General features: G+C 50.9%; 1 protein-coding gene across 3 annotated transcripts in view; it reads right to left on the bottom strand.

Annotated features, from left to right (window-relative positions):
* Positions 1 to 15,589, bottom strand: part of ADGRD2 (adhesion G protein-coupled receptor D2) — a 29,790-nt gene extending 14,201 nt beyond the window's left edge. For 2 of the 3 annotated variants that reach the window (XM_076355233.1, XM_076355231.1), the window contains exons 1-19: positions 15,129 to 15,155; positions 13,665 to 13,742; positions 13,514 to 13,577; positions 12,557 to 12,787; positions 11,148 to 11,801; positions 10,406 to 10,504; positions 9,830 to 9,915; positions 9,148 to 9,429; positions 7,710 to 7,821; positions 7,166 to 7,315; positions 6,735 to 6,855; positions 5,805 to 5,910; positions 5,470 to 5,525; positions 4,226 to 4,352; positions 4,010 to 4,113; positions 3,312 to 3,414; positions 2,517 to 2,670; positions 1,599 to 1,732; positions 832 to 947 (exon numbers count right to left, since the gene is read on the bottom strand). In XM_076355233.1, the coding sequence (XP_076211348.1) occupies positions 832 to 947; positions 1,599 to 1,732; positions 2,517 to 2,670; positions 3,312 to 3,414; positions 4,010 to 4,113; positions 4,226 to 4,352; positions 5,470 to 5,525; positions 5,805 to 5,910; positions 6,735 to 6,855; positions 7,166 to 7,315; positions 7,710 to 7,821; positions 9,148 to 9,429; positions 9,830 to 9,915; positions 10,406 to 10,504; positions 11,148 to 11,801; positions 12,557 to 12,787; positions 13,514 to 13,577; positions 13,665 to 13,712 (2,747 nt within the window). In that variant the 5' untranslated portion in view covers positions 13,713 to 13,742; positions 15,129 to 15,155. Of the gene's footprint in view, positions 1 to 831; positions 948 to 1,598; positions 1,733 to 2,516; positions 2,671 to 3,311; positions 3,415 to 4,009; positions 4,114 to 4,225; positions 4,353 to 5,469; positions 5,526 to 5,804; positions 5,911 to 6,734; positions 6,856 to 7,165; positions 7,316 to 7,709; positions 7,822 to 9,147; positions 9,430 to 9,829; positions 9,916 to 10,405; positions 10,505 to 11,147; positions 11,802 to 12,556; positions 12,788 to 13,513; positions 13,578 to 13,664; positions 13,743 to 15,128; positions 15,156 to 15,534 lie in introns of those variants that run through there. The other variant, XM_076355232.1, reaches the window with a different exon arrangement.
* Positions 15,590 to 16,271: the final 682 nt, after the last annotated feature.

Raw genomic sequence — 16,271 nt, 5'->3', positions numbered from 1 at the left:
CACCAGCGTTATTTTCAATCCACCAAGTCCCAAACTCATATAGAAAATGCTTATAATGATAAATAGCCAAAACCCCTGCACTCTCTACAGCTGGCATCCTGCTGAGGGGCACACACAAGTGCTAAGGATGGGATAGGTGTGAGACAAATTCAGTTATGACCCCTTCAAACTGCAATGTTCTGCGAAGCGGAGAGGAGCCGCTACTGCGGCTCAGAGCTCTATAAAATTCCATGGAAACTGGGCACGCAGTTGGGTCCCTGGGTTCCTTGAAACACCCCAAGCTGCTACCTCACTTCCCTACGGTGATGTTTTACAGGACGTCTGCATGCCTGCCAGCAAGCTGCTTAGCAGCACGGCGGGCTAATGATAGCGAAGGGGCAGACAGCTCGGCAGTGCGTTCGGCAGTGTCACCTGCGTTCCCACACACACTGACACCACTGTAGGTGATGGAGACACAAGCCATTCCCAGACCCAAAGTGCTGCTCCTGGTGATGCCAACAGGCCCAGGGTAGCTTTGATTTCAGCAGGCACTGCCAAGAGTCTCCTGTCCCAAAGTGTCGAGATTTCGGAGTGCGAGTGCAGATGGAGTCCAGCACCGGGTTCCCCAGGCTGAAACTGCTGGCTGGGCTTCTCAGTGGCATAGACATTAGAGCAGACAGACTACCTTTGGGTGATGCACAGTTACCCTGGAGGAGAAAATCGTTTCTGCCCTGACTACCCCAACTCATGGTCTTTCACTTCGCCAAGGCAAGGACTCTCAGCTTAACAGAATTCCACTATTTCCTATCCGGAGCAGCCATGGCTGGGAAAACCAGCCCCTTCCCTGCTCACCATATCTGTATTCCAATCTGGTTCTCCAGGCTGCTGTTGGGGGTCAGCATCTTTGATCTCCTGCGAGCACTGGACACAGTCACCATCACCACCCGGAACAGCACGAAGGTGTTCACCTGTCAGAGAAGAGCCATTGGACCCAGCAACCTTCTGTAACCTCAGCTCCAGCGGGGTGAGTCTTTTCTGCTGGGGACTCAGTAACTAAGTGTCAGAACCTGGGGAGGAATGTATCACTCCTGAGAAAGCAGTGAGTAAAATACTTCATAGAGCTATCCACACAAGCATGAAATCTATAAAACTTACCTCAAAACTTCTCCTACAGAATGTCTTCCCTTTTTAGTGTCTACTTTGGACCCCTTAAATATCGCACCTTTTTCTGCTACTATGTTGTTGTATAATGATACTGATACTACTTCAAGGACGTAGATGTTCCCATATTAAAATCAGACCTTTAGTTAAGGCAATGTCACAGTCAACCTACACATTTATCTACATTCCTAATTTAACAGCCAATACAAGAACTGGTCAGCAAAATTTTTCTTAAAGCACTTTTTTCTATCAAAAACCTGCTTTGGTTAAAGAGTTTTATTTGTCTTGTGAAAGTATATATAAAGCATAACAAAAATTGTCCTATAAAAGCAGCAGGCACTATGAGCCCTGCGAGCAAGCACCTTAGCTAGAGAAGTGCTGACACCCCTGACTCTGCAACGCTTTCCTAAAACCAGACACGAAGGAATCACACCTTCCCAGCAGGCTTTGGCACTTACGGCCAGGATGAAGAGAACAGGCCCAACAAAGGCCCAGATGACGTTGGTCTGAACGTTCAGCCAGCAATGGTTGTCTGCCACATACTTGTTAAAGGAAGTTGCAAGGGTCACACCCACAATAAGGACTGGAAGGCCTGCAGAAAAAAAGCGCAGATTAAACCCCAGGAAAAGCAGAGATGACCCATTCGGGTCAGCTGTGCTCTAGACAATTGCTTCAAAACCCCCATGACCAGGCACGCTCCAGCGTGAGCCAGCTTAGCCTCGGAAACCCCACGAGCAACATCAATTTACTGCAGCTGAAATCTGTCCCGGCTCTGCAAGACCAGATTTATACGCTGTCAGCATCATTCTCCTAGGTATAAAGCATTCCAAGTCCTGAGTCCTGATCAAAGCAATTTACTCCTCAGATTGCTTTTTTAACAAAATGGACAATCAAAGACATAAAACAATCCAAAATATTTGAACCAGTTGCCCAATGTCCAACTAGATGTGTGTTTTGCAAGGAGCACTGACCTGAAGAGGCTCCTCTTTGATATGAAACTCTGCTTATTCAAATAAATTCTGTCCCTAAAGGGCTCACTCAGAATAAAGAGTGCTTAGTCAGGAACATATTTAAATTTTAATTACTATCAGACAGCAGAAATGCTCTCCAAGAACAAGAACTTGCCATAAACTTCCTCCTCCATTTTTTTGTATTGAACTCTTGGATTTAGAAAAATAACAGAAATGCTTTTTAACTTATATTCTAAGACTGGCCGATTTGACACATAAAGGTAAGAAAGCCTTGGCAGAGCAGTGGTACCTGGCTCTCATATTGAATCAAACCAAATGTTCGGGAATCTCTCCTATTGAAACTTTTGCTAGACAAAAAAATGACACATTTTTCTGAGCACCCAACACAGAGGAGTCTGTAGATACCCCAGCCTGTCACATAGTAGAACTTCATTCTCCTGTCTTCACTCATGTTGACTGCTACCACTTTGCTCCACAGGAGAAGCCCCTCTACCAGCATCCATGAAAAGGCTGCCATGAAGAAGAGATGCAGGAAGGCAGTGACCGTGAAACACACCACCTGGAGAGAAGAGAAATCACACGCCGTTTCACGAGGGAGTCCTCTGGGAGCTTCTGAGTGTGTGTGGTCAGGAAGAAGAGAGAAACCTGCAAATTACGCTGCAGAATGTGCAGAAATGTCTTTAAACATCCACAAGCACCAGGAAGAGTTCTTAAAATTGCAACACATGAATAGTCCAGCTGCTGCAGCTCACACTCATTTCATCTGTGTGACCATCTCAAACCACAGAAGAGGGAACTGATAGCATCTTTTCCTGCAGTTCTTGGACTTTCCTTGCAGGTCTCTCATCTCAGAGCTACTTGATCCAGCCCCGGGATGTGGAAGAGGACACAAAAAGGGACAGAACTGTATGTTGCTGGTTTATAACTACTTAAATTTCCTCAAGGATTTTTTGTCAGAAACAAACTGTCAGAAGAAAGAGGTAAATTTTCCCAAGGGATTGCACGATGTATTCCACGAGCACTCAGGTGTGTGCACAGCTCATATAAGCATTTCCACAGAAACTCTTTCCTAGAGCAAATTACAGGTAATTAATGAAACATTAATAAAAGGGATTACAGTTCTATTCTGTTTGTTCTGACAATAATGTTTGAGCAGGCCTGGTGCTGCTGGCCAAACAGGACACTTTCTAGAGAGCTTACCTGGTTGGTCTTGGCCAATTCACTGAACATGAGCAGAGCTTCTGCTGCAGCTAACGCCAAGATCAGGTTCTTGTGCACAGTTGTTCGTTCACTCTTGGGGACACTGAGGAAGGAGAGAGGAAACCCTCAGCTGCAGTCAGATGAAAGGGTGCACATGTTCTCACTAGTCCTTGCTGGGCTGTGCAGACCTGCCTGGGTGACCTGCTACTCGCTGCAAAGATGACAATCCAAAGAGGCAAGGGACTGCCCTGCTGTGCAAGCACTTGGTGCTGCGGGTGCGCTCAGGTACAGCTGCTCACAAGGCAGATCTCTGTGCTTGCCAAGTGACACAGAAGGGTTTACAATTGAAGAAATAGTCTTTGCTCCATTTATTTTATAAAAATTAACTCTAGCAGAGCAGCTTTTATGGTAAACATTGTCATTGACAAAAATCTTTCCACGAGCACTCAGGTGTGTGCACAGCTCATATAAGCATTTCCACAGAAACAACCAGCACTGCACCCCCTCCCTAGCCAACGACAACCGCTCCCCTCCCTCCCCTCTGCTACCGACCACCAGTGCAGCTCCCCAGCCTCGCCCCGCATACCTGCATCACCCCGCGCTGACAAAGGATACCTTGTTTGTATACTTGTTCTGAAGCAAAATAGCAAACAAAATTTTAATACAGAGAAGGCTACAAGTGTCTGGACTTTTCTTACCCAACTGCCAAGAATAAAATGAAGGTAACTATCAAGGCACAGAAGGAAACTCCACATCCAATAAAAGTCAAGGTCTGCAGTGTGAGCTCCTCCTTGGTGGTCCTCTACTCCAACCATGAAATAACAGAAGACACAAAAACCCCACAAATTAACCACAGACTGCTCACTGGTCTGGCATCCACTCTACAGACCAGCAGAGAAAGGCTCCTCGCTTACCTGCATCTCATACACCTGCAGCAGCACAGCAAAATTCGTGGTGTGGTTGCAAAAACAGGCAGTGGAGTCCGGGAGAGATGTTACCACAGAGCAGCCGGCTGTGGACCACATCCCACCAGCATCTGGGCTAACATGCAGCAAAAAACAGAGAAAACACATGGAAATTACCATCCACTTCAACAGAAAGCCAAGGCGCTAAGGGAATTTCATTCTCCCAGAAGCAGAGTTGAAATGAGGAAAAGGATATCAGAGACAGGTCTCCATATGGACTTCCCTTTGGCTCATCCTGTGTCTCAGCAGATTTCCCTTATCCGTCAGGCACGCACAAGAAAACAGGTCTAGTGTCAATGTGTGTATTAAAAAGCACAGTTCAGCCTTCACTGCTTTAAACAGAACTCAGTAATTGCACGGCTCTGGGAAGAGCTCCTTTTACAGCACATTCACCAAGAGCATCACTGGACCAGACATGTCTAATCCTCTGCATCAGCTTGCCCTGCCATGTACCCGGTGCAGTTCCACCAGGCTCTTGATTTTCAGGACAAGCCAGCCTGTCTCCAGCCAGCCAGCTGCTCTCTGCTGCCCGGGCAGCCAGCAAAGCTCCAGATCTGAATTCTCTGTGCAGGGACCAAGGCTGCACCGCATCAGCTCTATCCTCATTGGCAGCACTGCCCCTCTGAGCCTGCCCCAGTACCAAGGGAAGATCAAATTCAGAGCAGGGTTAGTGGAACTGTTTGTGCAGCAACCATCTGCTTCCAAAAACACCCTCTTCCCACCTTCCCCAAACTGATCCATGCCTGTTACAAAACAGGGACCCTAAGGAGTTTTTTGCACTTGAATGACTTAATTACCAATCCATAATATATCACAGTCTCAGTGCTCTCACTGCAGTGACATTCCCCAAAAACACATCTCAATGGCAAGCAGTATTTATGAGGCTGGGAGTCCTGCATGTCTGTTGGGCTATATATCTTGGACTTCTTTGTTGCAGGCAACAATCATAATTAACTAGGGCTTTCCATTTTAGTTGTATATACCTCATTAAAGGTCACTTGCTTGTGAGTGACTTTTCCAAAGGAAATCTTCCCAGGAGAGCGCTCTACTCCAGCAGATAGAGGATGCCAGCATGCAAAGCAGGCAAAGAATTACAGAACCCTACTCTTACCATTACATTTATATTGTTATGTTTGGTTTTCCAGTGGAAAAAAAAGCTCATAAATCTGGGGACCCGAACTGAAATAAGGCACCTGAGGCTGAAGTTCCAGAAGGCACAGATGGGCCCCACCGGCTTATTGGGCAGGTCCTGCAGGCAGAGACGGAGAAGAAGAGATTACACAGCCATGCACATACTGTATGCAGCCCGATGCAGTTCATTCACTAGGCTGCAACAAGGTCTGTTCAGCACAGGACAAACACCTCCCCAGGGAAACAGGAGTCAAGGTGAGAGACCTGGGCATGGGACACCCCTAAGTCCAAGAGCTCTGGTGGCCTTGAGCCAAGGCTGGGCACAGCCTGCTGGGTCAGGCTGCGCGATGCTGCTGGTGGGGAGATGGCTGGGAAGCACAGCCCCTCCTCAGGGTACCTGGACGCGGTGCTGCAGGCGGTAGCGCACAGACGTGCTAATCTCCTGGTAGTCACTGAGCAGAGTGGATGAGATCACAGCAGTGCCCACCGTGGTGCTCAGGTACCTGTCAGGGAAAGCATGCTGTTCACCGGCACAGGAACCACAAGACGAGCTCAGAAAACAGGATCTCACATTATACAAGACAGCTGGAGAGATCCGGAGCCACTTCTGGAGTGCTTCAGTGCCACCAGCAAAGGGCCTGGGCACAGGGCAGAAAGTACCTCGGATTACCTGGCAAGCAGAAAACACCACCACTGGCCCCGTAACTGCAGGAGGTGACCGTACAGATGAGGCACTGGAGCATCCTAAGTGGCTAGCAGCTGAGCAGCGCAATGGTGGAGCCAAAGGTCCAGTGAAGGAGCATTGTGTGCGGTGGGATGTGCGGGCTGCCATCCCCACCTAGTGTTCAGAGCGCTCCCCGGAGAGCTGCAGGGCTCTGCCTCCCGCCCCTCTCTGGGAGCCACCATCTGCAGAGGCACCCTGGCTCCAGCAGCTTCTGCCCCAGCCGGAGGGGACCCTGCAGCAGCCCCACAGGCTCTGTCCCTAACCCACCCCAGCAGAGCAGATAGCCTCAGGGGAACCAGAGGCACGCAGAAGACACACTGCAGTGCATCACGGCACACAGGCAGCCCCACCGCACAGCCCAGGCCGAGGTGTGCCAAGGGCCTCTGCCTCCACAAAGCACTGACTCCGGAGCCCCTTCCGTTGTCCGGTCACCACACACATATTGGAGAAAGCAGGGACAAGGACAAACGGGATGGGATGGAGCAGGGTGGAGGTGACCCCAAAATAGAGGCACTGAGAGATTCAACGCAGACTTGGAAATGAATTCTCCTGTGGTGCTAAGGGGACAGCCCTGGGGTGCAGGGGGGTTTCTGTTTCACTCACTTCTGTCCTCCGTCAGAGGCAGCCACATCCTGGAAGACAGCACTGCTGCCAGCGCCGGACAGGCAGCGCTGCAGGGAGCCGTAGCCGAACCACATGTTTTTCACCGTGACCCTGCGGAGACCTGGAGGGATAGAGCATGGCAGGATGGGTGCAAGCACACAGGGTAGCTCTGAGCAGCCCATGCTTCAGCACCGCTGCCTTAATCTGGGGGTGTGATACTGGGGGTCCAGGGCACCCACAGCTCCAAGCTGTGTCTGTAGAGAGGCTGTAGATAATCTCTCCCCCACAGCCCATCTCCCTTTCACCAAGGGCATCTCCTCCCCACACTTCTGCAGACTGCATGTGTGCAGGGTAACAAGTTGCTGCCATTAAGGAAGATGCTGCAGAAGTGCCATGGGGAGACCCAGGGAAGCACAGGCGTCATAACCTACCTCTGGCTTTCAGTCTTTGCACTTCTTCTGCGGGAACTTCAATGAGGTCGTGCCTGCCTTTCTCAGGGCTCTGGACCAGGTACACCTCGCTGCTCAGCTCCTGCCTGCCCAGTTCCTGCCTGCTTAGTTCCAGCTTCCTGACCTCCATCCCTGTGGCACGGGTAAAATCAGTTACTGAACCAGGGTTCAGCCTTCCTCCAGAGCTACTGCTACAGCAAAGTACCACAAGGACATTATAACCCCAGCCAAGACTCGCAGCAGCAGCAGACAGATCCCTTTCAGTGCAAACCATGTGCATCTGGGCTCAGTTTGTCTCCTGTGCCCAAGCATTTCTTACAATCCTCTTACAATTCACAGTGTGAGAGGAGCCTTTCACACTGTGACACCTCCGCACGAAGGAAATGGGGAGAAAGCCACCGGGTTAGCAAGAGATGAGCCACAGGAGGAGAGGTGCCAGGAGTGGACTTGGGACTGGAAACCAGACGGGATGACTGAGCTGGGTCCCGGTGAGATGCCCTCCCCGAGCTCTGCCAGTGCCACTCACCGACATTCCTGTGCTGGATGGTGACCTTTGTCCTCCCTGCGGTCAGCAGTGGGGCTAAGTGTGACACCATTCTGTTGCAGAGCTCAACAACAGCCATGGGCCCTCTGATAACCTGCAAACACAGAGAGAGCAATGGAAATCAGCACCTGCATCACCAGTTCACACTTCCCACAGCTCACAAGTGTTTTCTTAAATGCTTGGTCCTTGGCAGAAAAAGCGAAGTTGGGACTCAAGGCTTTTGCTTTGCTTTTCTTTGATTTGTTCAGTAAAGGATGTTCCCAGTTCCTTCAGCAATGGAGACAAGACTGGCAATGAGGGAAACTTGCTCGTCTTTATAAAAAGCCATTAAACCAGCATGGAAATAAATAACTAAATAAGCTTCTGTAAAGAAATTACTTATTTTTTAGACCTGACTCCTGATTTTTTGCAAAGCTGTAGAACAACCATCCTCTCTTCCTGGAAAAGGTTTCACCCAGAAATAAACTTCACTGCCGGAAGGGTAGCAGGTGACTGGCCCCATTGCTCAAGGTCCTGCATGTGTCGGGCAGCACAAGTGCCACCCCTGCAGTACACAAACTCAAACCCTTTCTCCCTCAGCAGATACATCTTCTGCACCAGCTAAACTGGGCCAGAGCTGGTTTTATGCCACTATCGAGAAGTTGTGAGTAATTGTGGCCACGGAGACCTAAGCAACTCTAAGCAATGAGGTAAACTTGAACTATTCATCATCCTTTAGTCTCTGGAGGTCCCTGGCTTGGTTCCTGGAGCGCTGGCCAGGCCAGACGCTGTCACACATTTCCCAGAGACAGGTGGAGAGTGCAGACCATACAACAGACACAAAAGACCCACGTGAGAAGGGGAGAAGCCAAAGGAGAAAATCTTGATGGGGTGGGATGATGGAAATCCCTCACACAAAGCCTGACGGTGTTTTGAACAGCATGGGGGCTGATGACAGATAGCTCCTTGGCAGCCCACCCACGGAAAATATAACAAATTATAAAGTGAAGGGCATTGCCCTGCCAGAGGCAGCAGGGTGTGGGAGCAAGGAATCTACAAAGCACCGGGAATCTGCATATTGTGTGTAATCCTGTAAATCCAGGCTGACAAAGTGGAGAAGCCTGAAGAGAGCTGAGACAACCACTGGAGGGGTTTGCAAGGAAGGCACCACTTGACTGCGCTTGTTTGCAGAAGAACTTGTTTGCACCTCCAACAAATGAGGCAACAGTAAGGCAGCTGGCCCTTATCTGAGCTAGCAAAGATGCTCCATGCCCATGCTTGCAGCATTCTCACAAGCTCCTGAATACGGCCAGAAAGGCTACATGTGACCATGCAAGGACAGGTCCTCAGCCTGTGGTCATACAGCAGGCCAAGGAGCTGCACACACAACAAGATGAACAGATGTGGCACACAGTGGCCAGATTGCTGGTGACACCATTACCTGGCTGACTGATGACCACGTTTCAATATTCTGCTCTTCCAAGATTAACTCGGTCACTTCCACGTAATACTGGCCCAACGGCTCCAACATCTCCAGCTCCTCTCCCTCCTGGACTTCCACATCAGAAACTTGCTTTAGTAACTGAAGCACCGCAAGAAGGTCAGACGACTCCAGCACGGGTGTCTCTCTTTTCCTCAGAACAGTTGCCAAGACATCAAGAGCACCAAGAGCAACAGAGAGGTTCATGTCTTGGACATCACTTGTGAAGACGTCCTCAGGAATCTGCCATGGAAAAGATGTTTTAGTTCAGTGCACAGCCCTGATTCTGCCTGATCATCAGCTATGCCTTGGCAATGCCCTGCATGCCCTCGCTGGTGTGAGGACACCTGCATGGCCAACCAGACATATCTTAGGGGAAGGAGATCTGCCTTGACATTTTGAACTCTCTTGTCCAGCCCCTCAGCCTCAGTGAGAGGAGTCAACGTGAGGCAACACTTTGCTTGTTTGATCACAGCACGAGTTACAGCTGTATTGGTCACACTCTCCGACAGCAGCTCTGAAGAGGCCACAGGTATAACTTCTGCCAAAGCGACCTCAAACACAGCAGGTGCCAGCAAGTCCACCCCAACAGCTCCTGCCTGCTCCTGGTGTCGGCTGCCACTGCTGGGGCTGCAGGACTCACCACAGTCCTCTCTGCAAGCATATTCACACGGCTGATAAGTGAATGGCTGGATTCCAGCTGAGCTTTTTTCAGTTGCCAGTATGCATCTGAGAATAAAAGAAAAGCATAACCATTGCTGTGGTGTCTAGGAGCGTGGTTAACACATGCCATGTTCAAAGCCTGGGGAATGGTCCTCAGATGCTGGGTAAGTTTGTAGAACCGTCAGGACAAGGAGACTTCACAGCCGTATTTTATTTCTAGTACAAGATCCCATCTGGAGAGACAGGCTAACACTTCTTTTCTGTCTCCTCCCCATGTCCCCCTGACCAATGAGTCTGGAGATGCCTGGATTGGGAGGCACTCTACAGCATTGCATCCAGAAGCCATGTAATGTGTACAAGCACTGCTTAAGTGGAGAATAGCAAAATAACCTGTCAGAGTGCATGCAAGTGAAGCAAAGTCACAGCTACAGCAGGTTTTGCATACTATATCTTCAGAGCAGACACTAGCCTCCCCACCACTGGCCATCATTCAAGCTAGGACCTCCAGGAGTGAATCCCGTGGAAGTAATGAATAAATAAATAACAAATGTTGTACCCTTTCTGTAGCGACAGATAAAAGGCAAAGACTGCAAACAAGACGCGTAACTGAATCCACTGCTGCCAACTTCAAAAACTCGGCATTCCTCAACAGGCCCTGTGGAAACACACACAAACAGAAGGCCCACATTCCCCAGAGACATGCCATCCCCAAGAAGGTATCACGTCTCCTGCAAGCAACCCACAAACCCTGTTGAAGACAAAAGCTGCAAACTGCTCCTTAAGCAGCCCCACGGCTGAGCCAGAGCAGGGACTGGGCTCAGAAACTGCTTCCCATGTGCCTGGTAAATACCCTCCAGAAGGAACTCAGAGGAGGTGGCAGTGCCAGGTCCCGAGTTCATGATTTATCAGTAATGTCACGCCGGGCTGGCTGAGAGACAGTTCCCTCCTGCTAGCAGAGCATTGAAGCACCGGGTGTGCAAACCCCAGGAAACAGCATCACTGACAAGTAAGCCATTTCTCTCAGTAGAATAGAAAGCCTGTAATTAGCCCAGGACATCTGAACAGCTCTCTTTGCTAGGGTCATTGCAGGGGCCTTCAATGACCAAGAGTTTAGTGATGACTGTGCCTTTAAATACAATTTGGAAGCTGCCCAGCCCAGCTCTGACTGTGCTTGTGCATCATTCCACAAACTGCACCAAATTCCCTCTCTAAGGATGGGACTTGCTTCTTGGACCACCCTTGCGTGCTGACCCCCCACTGCAGAAGGGAGCTGAAGCAGCGAGGGGAATGAGACTTACCTGGGCAAAGAAACTGTGCGGTCACCTCCTGAACGGTGCTTTCAACCTCCAAAGCGTTTGAGCTCCACCCAAACACAAGGTCTTGCTCTACCACCCAGCACGACCGAACTTTCTCAATCTGCTCCGCGCCGAGGACTTTCTGCCAGATGTGCAAGTCAGTGATGTTCCCACTGAAGGACTCTTTTTCCCTGAAGGTGCCCCCCAGGGAATCTTGATCCTGCCCAATTATGAAAGTCCCCTGGCTGTAGATGGCCTGAGGGGCAGACAGCCCCACAGCACACAAACCGCTGGCAGACGCCCTCCTTTTACCATCAGCATAGATGGACCAGGTCCCATTTTCCTGCTGCCAGGTCACGCAGAAGTGATGCCACTGTCCATCAGCACGGAACACGGGCAGGTATGGGGAATGGTGCCCATGGACTATGAGAGCAAATCGAACAAAGCCTTCCTCGTCGACAAAGCCACGGAGCTGGAACTCGTTAAAAAAAGTCGGCACAGCATAGGAGAAGATGGTAGCAATCTCCTGGGTTCTGGTGTCCCACTGGAGGTGGGCGCAGGCTGTGACAGCAGGCAGTGCTGGGAAGTCAGAGAGCACCTTCACGTATTTTGTGTCTGTTTTGTCTCTGAATACCAGGACTGGTACAATGTGGTCCCCTAGAAGGAGAAATTTCAGCCAGCATAAAGGAAGAAGCATGGGCCAAGGCCTGCTCATCTTCCACTGGGATGAAACCATCATTTTCATTTGCCTCCTACTCAAGCTAAGAACTCACGGACCCTGCAGACAAGGACATCCTGTAAGCATGCAGCAAGGCTTCTGCTTCCCCCATGCCTGGAGGGGATGAGGAAGGCAGGCAAGCTGAAATTGCATCATTTCAGCAAGTGTAATTTCCAGAAACTTAGTTTTCTAGCAAATAGGATTGCAAACAATGAATATGGAAGGAACAGCATGTTCCCAAGCATCCCATGCTATAGCAACCAAGAGCATAGTCAAATAAGACCTTTGAGGCATCTGCCATGTGGTGCCTTGCTGCTGGGGAACGCCCGTTCTCCTGGTCCTGTCTCTAACATCATTGCTCTGCGGGACCCGCAGGTCACAAATGGCAAGGCTGAGCAAAGCCAGACCTGCTTTACAGGGAGATGGTACAGGAGGACAGAGCAGAGGAGCCCCTTTGCAACTCCCTTCTGTTGCTATGCATTAAAAAATCTTGACAGTGACCAGCTGATGTGCTGGGATTACTGTTGTTCATGCTGCCAGTTCCAGCTTGTGACTAGAAGTCCTAGGTGTTACCACAGTGACAATAGTTACCACAGTGACGAGTGGCAAATTTTCCAGTCAGATTAATTTTTCAGAATGAAAAATATCCAGCAGTGAACATGTCTCCAAAGAGTCCAAGCCCACTTATACTCACGTCTCCATTTTGGTTTGTGGAGGACACCATCCCTTTCATTTAGCCAGACAGAACCTCTGATGTGGTGGGACTGCAGCAGTTTGCTAAAGGAAGCTTGCTCACTGTCTTGGGGTTCAAAAAGCAACTGAGCAAAGCGTTGTTCACAGTATCTGTCTGCATGCCACCAGTCCAAAGCAGTGGCCACATATTCGTACATGTGTCTGGAGGTCTCAATCGTGACAGGAGCAAAACCTGGAGAAAGACACACACAATGTGGAGAAACAGAAAGCCTCTCCAACTCACTTTCGTGCCACATACACTACAGGGTCAGTCTCTTGCAGCATCCCCAAGCATTTACAAATACTGCCTGGTGCACCCCGGAGGAGCTGAAGGCAGGAGCTCATTTTCGTATCCAGCTCTCGGGATGTTCAGTGGGCACAGTGTGACAGAAAAGTCCAGACTATATTGGACCTAAAATGAGGGACGTCTGCGAGTCTGCTCACAAACTGAATCACTGGCCTAGGGCTGGAGCTGGGCACACTTCTGTGGCACACGCAAAACCATGCTGAGCTCAGTCCAAAGAAAAAGCTCACTGTGGTAGGCCCAGGGATTGCCCTCAGGGTAGCTTGTTCAAAGCAATTATGTACAAGCAATTTTCTCATTTTATTCCCGCTTCCCAGCTCCTACCAGCTTCTGCATTTGCAGATGCAATTTGCAAGCACAAAATAATCTGTTTTGTTTGCAGTTACAGTGGCACAAAGACTAGCAGCTGAGCAGTACTTACCTGATTTTAGTCACTAATTTCATAGTTAGCGAAGCAAATACTTAGCTATGCAAATATAATTTCAGGCACAAAACTGAGTATCAGAAAAAGTTTCTTTACCTTTGTTTCCGTCACTGGACACCTTTTTATGCATTGTTTCTCTGTGCTGAATATTGCTTGTAAAAACATACAGAAGTGCTGATAAAAACACTAACCTTTAGAAGTCTGATTCTTGGCAAGGGCTGCAAAGGCAAAGAGACTCCTGGACAGACTACCGACCTGTTGGAGAGGATGTTTTGTAACATTCATATAAAGCATTAATATTATCTCGAATACTCAAATTATAAAAATTACTGTAAAACTCACCAGAAAGCTGAAGAACCATGAATTAGGTCTCAAGTCTCTCCTAAACATGCTGACCAGCTGGAAAGCTTTCACCCTTCGCTAGAATAAACAAAATATTACTAGAGATGCATTGCAGATTCAGAAGCATTCTGCAGAAAGCTAGTTCTCAGACAAGGCTGCTTTCCTCAGAAAGTCTTGAATGCAAAAAGAGAAAACGACTCTCTCTGAAATACCTGCCCTGGGTTGTATCCTATCAAAATAATTCTCAGTTCTTCTTAAAGAACTCAAGGTCTCAGTTTAACATTTGTTTCCAGGATACAGAATAATTAATCATAAAACATATATAGATGTGCGACATTAATAGACAGGCAAGTTAGCAAAGCCTTTTTATCTGCATTAACTAACTAAAAAAGCCATCATAAATTGCATTGTTAAACAGTGTCACATCACTGGCAGCTTTTCTCATTTCTTTTAAAGCCTGCAGGAATACAGCACCAGAACGGATCCTGCAGACCAGTAAATCCAGCGTCCATGAGCAGTGCCCAAACACACAGCTCAGTACCACGGAGCCGTCCCGGAGAGCTGCCCAACATCAGGACTCTGCCGGTGAGCCCCCGCCTCACCACCTCTGCACCGGTGGAAGGAAAGCCTGAGTGTGTGGCCGTACAAAATCTAGTAAAGTCATAGATAAGGGTATATAAAGATACAAACATGGAAACTGGCAATGTGATCTCCAGTGCAAACAAGTCCTAAAGCTGTCTCTCGGCACGGACACTGCCAGCCGTGAGTAATCTCTTTGCTCTCAATGGGACTCTCCTGTGTGCACAGTAAATGCACACATTTAAGCACTTTGCTGCTAAGGGACTAAGGAGATCAGTTCTGAAGCCCAGACTCTAAATATGTTCACAGTCTTCCAAAGTTCAGCAGTGACTTTATAAACACAGAACACAGCTCCAAGCCCTCCAGGGAGAAGTATGTTTGGCTCTGTGCTCATCCGATCGGTGAGCGACGGGAGCCACAGGCAGCTGCCCACAGAGCCTAGCGCTCTGCTAGCAGACAGGCACCACCAACCTCCCGCTCCTCGACCTGTGCCTGCAGCCCCAGGTCTTCACTTCTCCATGGAGGTCCCTGAAGATGCTACCACAGGAAATCTGGAGCGTGGTCTTGGCAGAAAAATAAGCCAGCGGCGGAGTTAGTAGTGATCCAGCTGGCAGCAAGGGTCTGATAACGTACTGGGGAGCCCGGGGGAAGGGGGCGAGCTCCAGCACAGCCGCCGGCAGGACAAGCCCGAGCTGGCAGCGGGAGCCGGCTGGGCGGCAGAGCGCAGCTCTGGGGGTTTGGCAGCGACGACCCCGACGGAGAGCGGGTTCCCGCGGCGGGCCCGCTCCGCTCCGCGCCGCTCCGCTCCGCGGGGCCACCGCGCCCCGCTCGGCTCCCCGCCCCGCACACCGCGCCCCGCTCCGCACACCGCGCCCCGCTCCGCACACCGCAGCCGCCCGGCAGCACGCCCAGCCCCCGAGCCTCCTCCGTGCCGGGCGCCTCGCCCCTCGCAGCCCCGCTCCGCTCCGCACGGCTCCGCGGGGCTCCGCAGCTCCCCCGCCCCGCCAGCGCCGGGCCGGCGCGCACAAAGGCGCTGCCGATCTCCGCGCCGGGCCCGCCTGGCCGCCCCCGCCGGCACGGCTGGGCTGGGCGGCGGCACGGAGCGGCAGCGGCCCCGCGGGGCCGGGGCTGGACCGGGCTGGGCGGGCGGCGCCCGAACGGGCGGGCGACACCGAGTCCCCGGGCCGGTGCTGGGCTCGGGCACCCCCAGCCCGCGCCCCCAGCCCGGGACGGCTCCCCCAGCGCACTCCGCTCCCGACGCCCTCGCCCCGGCTAATAGCAAAGCACTCACAATCCTCCCCGCTCCGCAACCTGTGCTAGCAGCGCGGGGGATCTTCTTCCCAGGCAATCACTTCTCCATGGAAGTCCCCGATAAAGCTTCCCAGGAAATCTGGCACGTGGTCTGGGCAGAAAAGTCAGGCGGTGGGGGAGTTACCAGGGATCCTCACAGTATCAAGAGTCTAGTATCTGCAGGCTCAGGAGTGCAGGTGAAGAAGGTCAGCTCTACAGGGGATGTCTAGGAGGACAAACAAAAGACCCGGCAATGAGCAAGGGGCAGGGGCAGAGCTGAAAGGCAGAGTCAAACCGGCAGGAGCTCTGCAGGGCACCTCCAGCGCATCCCTCGTGTGATTTCCTTGCCGAGTGGCTTCAGCATTCTGGCATTTCCTCAAGCCCGGGCCCGCGACAGCCCCGGGGAGGACGTGAAGGCTGGAGGCTCCAGGCCACCTCCATGGGCCAGCAGCGCTCCCCACCTCGCAGGACAGAGCTGCTCTTCTGGTTAATGCCCACTCACTTTTGCTACAGCAACAGGCACACAGTTCCCGCTCCTCCCCTCCCAGTGAATGCTTGAATCACACCATGGATTCACGGGCAACTGGCTTTTGTTCTTCAGGGTCTTCGTCTGGGAATGAAGACAATTATCACATCCCAGCGCCTCTGCTCACTGCAATAAATCTCTCTCAGAAGAATGGACCTTGGAGGCAGCTGCTCCGGGCTGCTTAGTCACCAGCTGGGAAACAGCCTGGCACT

Source organism: Aptenodytes patagonicus, chromosome 18 (assembly GCF_965638725.1).
Source record: "Aptenodytes patagonicus chromosome 18, bAptPat1.pri.cur, whole genome shotgun sequence".
Classification (NCBI taxonomy): Eukaryota; Metazoa; Chordata; class Aves; order Sphenisciformes; family Spheniscidae; genus Aptenodytes; species Aptenodytes patagonicus.
This window is presented reverse-complemented; position numbering and strand designations above follow the sequence as displayed.